At 54.5% G+C, this 9,780-nt stretch overlaps 1 protein-coding gene across 2 annotated transcripts; it reads left to right on the forward strand.

Annotated features, from left to right (window-relative positions):
• Positions 1-800: 800 nt before the first annotated feature.
• On the forward strand, positions 801-8,815 carry LOC103189273 (peripherin). 2 transcript variants are annotated; one of them, XM_042344369.1, is made up of 9 exons: positions 801-1,521; positions 3,609-3,669; positions 4,353-4,448; positions 5,097-5,258; positions 5,913-6,038; positions 6,437-6,657; positions 7,193-7,236; positions 7,924-7,997; positions 8,433-8,536. In XM_042344369.1, exons 1-9 carry the CDS (start codon positions 1,013-1,015, stop codon positions 8,460-8,462), a joined length of 1,323 nt encoding a protein of 440 aa, XP_042200303.1. In that variant the 5' UTR covers positions 801-1,012; the 3' UTR covers positions 8,463-8,536. The 2 variants fall into 2 exon arrangements, with proteins under 2 accessions (XP_042200303.1, XP_042200304.1); XM_042344370.1 differs by lacking the exon at positions 7,924-7,997 and having other exon boundaries at positions 8,433-8,815.
• The last annotated feature ends 965 nt before the right edge of the window (positions 8,816-9,780 follow it).

A 9,780-nucleotide genomic window follows, 5' to 3' on the forward strand; every position in this document is an offset into this window, starting at 1 on the left:
TCGCTTGCGAGGCGAGAGGGCTCGAACCCCTGAGCTACGGGTGGCTGCAGAGACAGATCAGGTTCCCGAGACGCGAGCCCAGCGCGAAGTGCAAGTTGTTGTCGTCGTTGGTTGTGGCCGATACAAAGAGAAGGGAGTTTCTCTCTCTCAGTGTCCTGGTCGACAATTACCCCCTTCCCCACCCCCCGCCCCCCCCAACCCCCCCAACTCCCTCCCCGATAAAAATGACTCGTTCACTTCACCTTGTGCGGAACTGACAGTTTAATGAGGAACATGTGAGTAACATCATTACAAAACAAAATGATATTGCTTTTTGCGATCGAACTGAAAAATAACCTTCTTGGGGTTAAAACAAACAAAAAAAGACCCCCCCCCCCGATATTTTTTGCCATGTTTCACAGCCTCGGGGTTTTGAGAAGAAAAACATCCCACCTTTGTGCCTCCGTATTGTTGGAGACACAATAGATGTGGTCAACTGCGCTGCACTGGGAACACACAGCTTTGCTTTGTTGCGAGGGAGATCGATAAAAAAAAAACGCCACCACGCAGCGAGTGTGCCTTTAACTCGCTCGTTCTCTCTCCCCCACACCCCCCCTCGCCCCCACCCCACCACCACCCGCTCCCCACCCCCTCCCCACCTCGGGTTTAAATCTCCCGAGTGCGTGCGTCTGTGTGTGTGTGTGTGTGTGTGTGAATAAATCTTTTTTAAACTCAATCCTTGTGCTCTGTGCTGGAAACCAGCCAGGAGAGACAGAGAGAGAGAGAGAGAGAGAGAGAGGGTGGGGGGTGGGGGGTGGGGGGTGGAGGGGGTGTGGGGGAAGATTATTTATTCATTTGAGCTCAGGAGAAAGCGAGCACTGCAATACCGGTCAGTGAAAGGCGCAGTCAATCACCCGCTGGGATCTATATAAACAGGCTGACAAGCGAGGACCCACATTAATTCCCTGCTTCCTCTCCGAGCAATCAGTCGCTGCTCGCAGTCCCGGCTCGCCTCGTTCCTCCTACCAAGAACATGGCTTCCTACAGGTTGTCCACCAACAAAGCTTCCTACAGGAGAACGTTTGGAGCTCCTTCCGCCTCGCCCGTCTCCCTCTCCAGGCTCTCTGGCTCTCCGAGGCTCCTCGCCTCTCCTTCCAGCCTGAGAGCCAGCGGTTTCCGGCACAGGCTCAGCACGCCGGTCTCCACCACCAAGATCTCCTACGGGAAGGTGGACTTCCTCGCGGCCGGCGCCCTGAATCAGGACTTCCTGACCACCCGGACCAACGAGAAAGCCGAGCTCCAGGAGCTGAATGACCGTTTCGCCAGCTACATCGACAAGGTGAGGTTCCTGGAGCAGCAGAACGCGGTGCTGGGGGCAGAGCTGAACCAGCTGAGAGCGAGGGAGCCCAGCCGGGCGGGGGATGTCTATCTGGAGGAGATCCGGGAGCTGAAGAGGCAGTTGGACCTGGTGGGGAAGGACAGGGACCATATCCAGCTGGAGAGGGACAACCTAGCTGAGGATCTCCACAACCTCAACCTCAGGTAAAGAGAACCCGTCCCAGTTGCGGAGCGTAGCGGTCAGCACGCACCGCACGCCTCGCGAGCCGCGGGACCTGGGTTCGAGGGGACGGGGCGAAACCTTAGGCAAGTTTCCATACTCCACACACACGCGCACCTCTGTTTGCACAGCAGTGAGGAGGAACCCGGTTGTTAGTCGATCGGCGGATCGATTGCATTTGACAACAGCGCCTTAATCACGTCTTCGAGACGTCTCAAAGCGCTTCACGGGATATACGCTGTAAAGCGAATTGACTGTACGTTTTTCTGGGCGAAACGCGGCAGCCAATGGCGCCCAGCGGCGTTCCCCCGCAAACAGCCGTGGATTGAGGTGACCCAGTTATTATTATCATTACATCGACGTTATTCCCGTCGCCGTTCGTAGAGACTTCCAGGAAACCAACTGTCTCCGCGACGCGAGAACGGCTCAGATTGTGGGCCCTCGAAAACGTTAATAAGGGTAACCCTGGACCCGAAGAGAATTCGCGCACACGCCCTTCTCGCCGCTAACTTTGAAAACTTCCCCCCTCTTTGCTCTTCCCTCTCACTGTTTGCGGTCTGACCGGACTCCGTCACGGACTCAATCGATGCTTTTTGTGCTGATATCAATCAACGCGGCTTTGTGCTTCCGGGAGACAACACCATTTGCCAATAGAGTAGACGATCAATAACTGTTTCATTCCCTTCTCCCACCCCCTGGGATAGTTTTTAAAAGGATTAGAATAGTATTGCAGAGTTGGGGTGGGGGAGTGGGGGCGCGTGGGGATGGGTGGGGGGGGGGAATGGAGGGTGGGGCGTGTGGGAGGTAGAGAGAAGCGGACCGGCTGATTAAAGCAAGCGGACGGAGGTTGAATGTATTTAGTTGGAATATTTCTCACTGTTTTGAAGGGGAGAAGCAGCAAAGAATTTAGAACGTGTGTCTTGGCCCCACTCACTGTTAACACAACCAGGGAGGGTGGAGGGTGGAGGGTGGAGGGTGGAGGGTAGGAGGGGGGACCGAAGGCGGGGTCGAAGAAGAGGGTCTTGAAGGAGGCGAGGGAGGGAATCGCGGCAAATGGGCTGCGGGATGGAGTTCCAAAGGGTAGGGGCAGAGAGGCTGAAGGTCTGACCGTCGATGGTGGGCGGGGCAGGACGTGGAGCAGGCCGGAGCCTGCTGAGCGGAGATGGCTGCGTACAGTCACTACACCCGTCGGCAAATCCATGCGCGATGCTTTCGAGACGCTTGAGAGCTTTGGGCTTCCTTCTGTGTCAGTCGGCAGACGTTAGAGGTGCCTTGGCCCTGCCCACAAAGAGAAGTGACTCTGGCTCTTAGGCTAAGTGTCTGCACTCAGCTCCCGGTGGATGTGCTCACACACACGCACACACGGCTCCACATTAATTGCAGTTAATTGAGCAATCTATAAGACCGCACGTAAGTATCCGAGCCAGAGAGTGGGTAACACCTCGGCCCTTCACCTCAACCTCTCCCTTGCCCGGTTCAAGGCTCTGCTGAAGACCCTCCTCCTCGACCGGGGTCTTCGGTCACCCTCCTACTCCCAGCCCTCCCTCCCTCCCTCCCTCCCTCCCTCCCTCCCTCCCTGCCCTCCAACCCCTCCGGCTCTGTCCAGCCCGAGCCTTGGGACGTCCTCCCGAGGGCAAACTGATGGACGTGCAATGGTGCCAATCAACGGATCGGGCTTCAAACGAAACTGGCAACTCATTCAGGGAATCGGTTGGAGAGGCAGCTCATCTGCAAGGGTGCGGGAGGCGGACCCTTCCCCCCACCCACCCCACCCACAACCCTCCACCCACCCCACCCCACTCGCTGGTCTCCCTCGCTCCACCACCTATAATCAGCCTTTTGCCATCAATAGTAGTTTGGGGTTCCTGTAGCTTAGAGGTTAGAGCACTCTCCTCGCAAACCTGGTTCGATTCCCCCCCCCCCGGGGCGGGGAGAAACATTGGGCAAGTTTGCTTACTCCACACACACACACAGGCGCCCGCGTGTCTGTTTAGCGCTCCAGGACGCCGCGCGGATGCAAGCTGTTGTTGTTGTCGCTGCGATGTGTGGTGCCGTGTGTGTGCGTCTGCAGGTTGGAGGATGAAGTCCAGAAGCGAACAGAAGCTGACAACAACCTCCTCCAGTTCAGGAAGGTGAGTGACTATTCCAGAGAGAGGTGGTTCTCAGCTTGCCCCAGTGCACGCAGCCTGATGTCGTTTCCCCATGCCCACCCCGCCCACCCCACCATTCCCCCCCCCCCCCCACCCCCGACGATAGCGTGTGAGTAAAGAACAGAAGTCGCTGGGAACACACAATGGGATCAGGCAGCGGCTACGGAGAGAAGAACGTGAGTTTCAGGTCAGGACTGGTGGGGTTGGTGGGGGGGTGAGGGGGGGGAGGGGGTGTTGGAAGGTTTATAAGCAGATTATCAGGACGAGAAATGGGGGGGTGGGGGTTGGGGAGCCAAAGACAAAGTCGCAGTCGTTCGAAAGGTCATCGATTTTCCTCTCTCCATAGATGCTGCCTGACCCGCTGTGTGTTCCCAGCCAAGGGGTGTGGGGGGGAAACGACGGCAGACTAGGAATTGGGGTGGGTGGGGGGGGGGGACATAACTATTATCCCATTGGGAGCCTTGGTGTCTGGCAAGGTTCCCACTGCTTGTCCAGCTCGGACTACGCCACCCATCAGGGCTGTTCCATTGGTTTGATTGGCGGAGGGTTTGGCCTCTATGTCGGGGCCAGAAAGGGGGGTGGGGGGGAAAAAGGGCTCAGAAAGATTTCCTTCTCCCCCCAACCCCTTTTCCCGTCCGCGTCTCTTCCTTTTCCCGGAATCCCAGGACGTTGATGATGCCACCTTAGCCCGTCTGGAGCTGGAGAGGAAGATTGAGTCTCTGATGGACGATATCGAATTCCTCAAGAAAATCCACGAGGAGGTGAGAATTCCTCTCTCTATCTCTATCTCTCTCTATTGCTCCCTCTCTATCTCTATCTCTCTATCTCTCTATCTCTCTCTATCGCTCCCTCTCTATCTCTATCTCTCGTTCTCTATCTCTCTCTATCTCCCCCTCTATCTGTGTATATCTATCCCTCTCTCTATGTCTCTCTATCTCTCTCTCTCTATCTCTTTCTCTCTCTTTCTCTCTTGCAATCCCTCTTTCTTTCTTTCTTTCTTTCTTTCTTTCTTTCTTTCTTTCTTTCTTTCTTTCTTTCTTTCTTTCTTTCTTTCTTTCTTTCTTTCTTTCTTTCTTTCTTTCTTTCTTTCTTTCTTTCTTTCTTTCTTTCTCTATCTCTCTATATCTCTCTCTATATATTTATCTATTTCTCTCTCTATCTCTCTATATCTCTATATATAACTTTAACTCACTCACTCTTTCGATCTCTCTCTCTCTCTCGCTCTCTGTCTGGGTGGGGGGTCGGGGGACGCTGCTGTGTGCAATTTGGCTGCCGCGTTTCGCCCACAAAATACACTGCGCTGTACAGTGTATCCTGTGAAGCGCTTTGAGACGTCTCGAAGATGTGATGAGGCGCTGTATCCAATGCCAGGACTATTATTATTATTATTATTATTATTAAATCGTCAGGAATTGCAGGACATGCAGATGAGCAACCAGGCCACCCAGGTGCAGATGGAGATGGAGGTGGTGAAGCCGGACCTGACGTTGGCGTTGAAGGAGATTCGCACCCAGTACGAGAGCATCGCTACCAAAAACGTGCAGGAGACCGAGGAGTGGTACAAGTCCAAGGTCACTCACTCACTCACTCACTCACTCACTCACGCCTCGCCTCGCCTTGCAGCGCCCCCACTGAGGGCTCACTGAGTCTTCCAGGAACCTCCCAAGCCAAGAAGGTCCTCCTCAGGCTACAGAGGTCAACTCCCTTTGTTCCTGTGTGACTGACGCGTGTGTGTGTGTGTGTGTGTGTGTGTGCGTGTGCGCATATGTGTGCGTGTGCGCACTGTTACTCACCCCATCACAACCAGTCCCGCTCCCTTCGCTCAACGGGCTCCATCCTGCTCCAGGTCCCCTGCCCGCCCCGTCTCACCATCCACGGCCTGGCCTTCAGCCTCTCTGCCCCACCACCCTTTGACACTCCATCGCACAGTCCCTTCGCCTCGCACCCACCCCCCCCCCCCAACCCACCACCTCCCTCGCCTCCTTCAAGGCACGTCTCAAGACCCTCCTCTTCGACGACCCCTTTGGTCGCCCCTCCTACCCCACCGCCCGCCCTCCAGATCCCAACCCCCAACTCGGGTCCGAATCCCTGACTGTCCAGGCCGGAGCCTGGGGACGTCCTCCCGCGACGGCGAGAGGGGCCGCGTGAGGGTCACGTGTCGTTGCTGCGTTGCAGTGTGTCCGAGCGACCGAGTGACCGGCCCTCTGTGTTGCCCCCACCCACAGTTTGCGGACCTGACGGAGGCCGCTGGCAGGAACACTGAGACCCTGCGGCAGATGAAGCAGGAGCTGAACGACTCAAGGCGTCATGTTCAGTCGCTGACCTGTGACCTCGACGCCCTGAAGGGAACGGTAAGCGGTAACGACAACGACAACAACAACTTGCAGTTAGACAGCGCCTCTCACCCAGGATAGTCACTTGCTTCAGTCACTGCTGGGGATTAAGTGACCAAATTATTATTATTGTTTTTTTGGGGGGAGGGTTTATCCCGGGAATCGAACCGCTTGCGAGGCGAGAGCCCTAACCGCCGAGCCACAGGACTCCGATCCTTCCGGATTAAAACCTGCCGCTCGCTTCATTGGCCGTTTGTGGGGAGGTCGCTGTGAGCAAATTGGCTTGCCTCTTTGGCCCTGCGCGAACGCGCAGTCACTACACCCCAAAGGTGGCTCGAGATGTGAGAGAGAGGCGGTGGACCAAAGGTAAAGGTTGTTATTAATCATAATAATTATTACATTCCTCCCCACTCTAGAACGAGGCTCTGTTGCGTCAGATGCGAGAGATGGAGGAACAGTTCTCCGCCGAGGCTTCCGGTTACCAGAACACCATCGCCCACCTGGAGAAGGAGGTCCATCACATGAAGGACGAGATGGCCAGACACCTGAGAGAGTACCAGGATCTACTGAACGTCAAGATGGCCTTGGACATTGAGATCGCCACCTACAGGAAGCTTCTGGAGGGAGAGGAGAGCAGGTCAGAGCATCTTGTGGAGTCCCTGTAGCTCAGTGGTGAGAGGACCCGGGTTCGATTCCCGGGCGGGTCAGGTCAGGGTGAAACGTTGGACAAGTTTCCTTACTCCGCACACACACACACGCGCCTCTGTTGTGAGTCGATTGGCAGATCGCTCTCCCGGGGGGAATAATCCCTTCAAAAATAACGATTCAAATTGTTGTGTGGGTCGCTGCTGTGCGCAATCGAAGACGTGACATCAAGTGCAAGGATTATTATTCTTATTATAATAATATAATGTAATAAAAGGATTATTATTATTTATTATTATTATCATTAGGATTCTTGGTTAGACCGGTGACCAGAGGCGCTCGAAGAGGTAGGTCTTCAGGAGGGATTTGGGGATAGATGAAGAGGGATCTATGGGGGTTACCAACGACAGGGGCGCAGTGGCTAAAGGCTGACGGTGGGGCGGAGAGAGGGGTGGGGGTGACTGCCAATGCTTTGCGTAAACTGGAACGTTCTGGGATTGAAACCAGGTGTCTGTCCTTCTCCTTAGGATCACAGTGCCTGTTCAATCCATGGCTTCGCTCAGCTTCAGAGGTGAGTCCGGGAGGAATGTCAGAGCCCTCCAGCTCAGTGCTTAGAGCCCTCGCCTCGCAAGCGAGAGGACCCGGGTTCGATTCCCGACACAACGAAACATCGGGCAGGTTTCCTTACTCCAGACACACACACACACACACACACACACACACACACACACACACACACACACGCACGCACACACACACACGCACACACACACGCACGCACACACACACGCACACACACACACGCGCCTCTGTTTACCAGCGGTAAATAAGGACCCGGTTTGTTAGTCGATCGGTGGATCGCTTTTCCAGAGGGTAATAATCCCTTCAAAAAAATAATAAAATTGATCACTCAATCCACGGCTGATTGTGGGGGACGTCTCTGTGCGCCATCGGCTGCCGCGTTTCGCCCACAAAACATACGGTCGATTTGCTTTACAGTGTATTGCGTGAAGGGCTTTGGGACGTCTCGAAGACGTGATCAGGCGCTGTATCAAATGCCGGGATCATCATTACTATTACTGTTATGATTATCCTCTGAATCCGCCACTTGGTAACTTGCGAGCTTAACACTCTTTTCCACCCGCACCAACCCCCACCCCCTCTCTCCCCCCACCCCCACCCGCTCCCCTCTCCCTCCCCCCACCCCCCCAGCGCCCTGTTCAGACGTCGCTGACGGCCTATGTTTCTTGTGTCCCAGACTATGATCAGGTACCGGATGCTCAGAGCAGGAAGACTGTGATGATTAAGACCATTGAGACCAGAGATGGCGAGGTAGGAATAGGGCCTGTTATCTCTGCTCTGTAAGAGAGTTGGATTAAGAATAAATTAGGCTATTTACAGTACTTAATAAAACTTAGATTAGTATACAGTTGTTATACAGAGGAAACCACGGCCCGAAAGGGTGGGTGGAAACAGATTCGATAACAACTTTCAAGAGGGAATAGGGTAGGTAGTTGAAGGGAAAAAATGCGCAAGGATACAGGGAAAGAGTGGGCAGGGGAGTGGGACTGATTGGGTAGCTCTTCCAAAGACCCGGCGCAGGCACAGTGGGCCGAATGGCCTCCTTCTGTGCCGTAATATTCAATGATCCTATGATTCCTGTGACATCCACCAGTGACGTCTCCCAGTGTCTCGCACCCGGGGAGTGGGGGCTTCTCTGCAATGGATAGGAACCCGCTCTAATCATGTGTTTCATTGGTGTGACAGGTTGTGAACGAGTCCAGGAAGGAGCAGTAAAACCAATCGGACCATTGAGGTCACCCAACCATCGTGTGGAGCTGCAGGAGACAAGGACATAGAGAGAAAGGGGGGGGGGGAGGCTGTGTTACAGTCCCGAGACCTTCCCGTGCATCCTTCACCCCTCACCCTGCTCCTGACCCCCCCCCCCACAAAGATGCACCCTGTTAAGCAATGCTCTCCCCCCACCCCCCACCCTCACTACCTGAGACACAGCGATAATTAAGTACCACTGGACACAAAGGCTGGTATTTGCCGGAGGAAAATAAGCAGTTTGTCAGTGTTCATAGTGGATTTTAGTTGCTTAAACTCCAGCAGAAACCCCCACTACGCATTGCACCCCATCACACACACACACACACACACACTGACACACAGACACACACACACACTGACACACAGACACAGATACACACATACACACACTGACACACAGACACACACATACACACACACAGACACACATACACACACTGACACTACACACACACTGACATACAGACACACTCTGACACACGCACAAACACACAGATGCTGACACACACACACACACACACATACTGACACGCACACATTGACACAGACGCCCGCTGACACGTACACACTGACAACACTCACACACACACCCACACGGACACACGGACACACACATACACAGACGCTGACACATTCGCAGCTGTAGAAATGAACCCCGGGGCGGCTCGGCTTTTAGTTTGTTAGAATCCTAAGGAAAACCCCACGTGTATTAAGACGGTTTAAAGTGGGAGTCACTGGAGTTTTCATTGACAGAAACAAATACCGAAAGCTTGTGATGCATTTTTTTTCATGGGGGAGAGAAATAAAGTTTAGCCGGTCAGCGAGTGTCAGTGTGTGCGCTGTAACTCCCGCGCAAGTGAAGTGACTGGCTCATGTTTCAGGCAAACACGTTGGAGCCCCGTAACTCAGCGCTTAGCGTGAGACCCGGGTTCGATTCGGTCAGGTTCAGGGCAAGTTTCCTTACTCCACACACACACACACACACGCACACGCACACACTGATAATAATCCCTCAAGAAATGGGAACCGATTAATAAATCGGTCGCTTCAACCCACGGCTGTTCGTGAGGACGCCGCCGGGCGCAAGTCCTGCGAAGCGCTTTGAGGCGCCTCGGAGGCGCGGTCAGGCGCCGCATCCAGACGGAGAGGCTCGTTTATGATTTTGCTGCCGTCACGGGAGGCAGTTTACGCGCAGCAATGCCCCGCGAACAGCCGTGGACGGCCAGCCGCTTTGCAGTGTAAAAAGCGCGCCGCCGTCTGTCCCGCGAAGCGCTTTGGGAAC

Source organism: Callorhinchus milii, unplaced genomic scaffold (assembly GCF_018977255.1).
Source record: "Callorhinchus milii isolate IMCB2004 unplaced genomic scaffold, IMCB_Cmil_1.0 Scaffold27, whole genome shotgun sequence".
Classification (NCBI taxonomy): domain Eukaryota; kingdom Metazoa; phylum Chordata; class Chondrichthyes; order Chimaeriformes; family Callorhinchidae; genus Callorhinchus; species Callorhinchus milii.

Coding starts and splice junctions, on each gene's coding strand:
- LOC103189273 (XM_042344369.1), top strand. CDS start 1,013: ATGGCTTCCTACAGGTTGTCCACCAACAAAGCTTCCTACAGGAGAACG. Junction 3,670..4,352: donor ACCTCCTCCAGTTCAGGAAG/GTGAGTGACTAT, acceptor CCGGAATCCCAG/GACGTTGATGATGCCACCTT. Junction 6,039..6,436: donor TCGACGCCCTGAAGGGAACG/GTAAGCGGTAAC, acceptor TCCCCACTCTAG/AACGAGGCTCTGTTGCGTCA.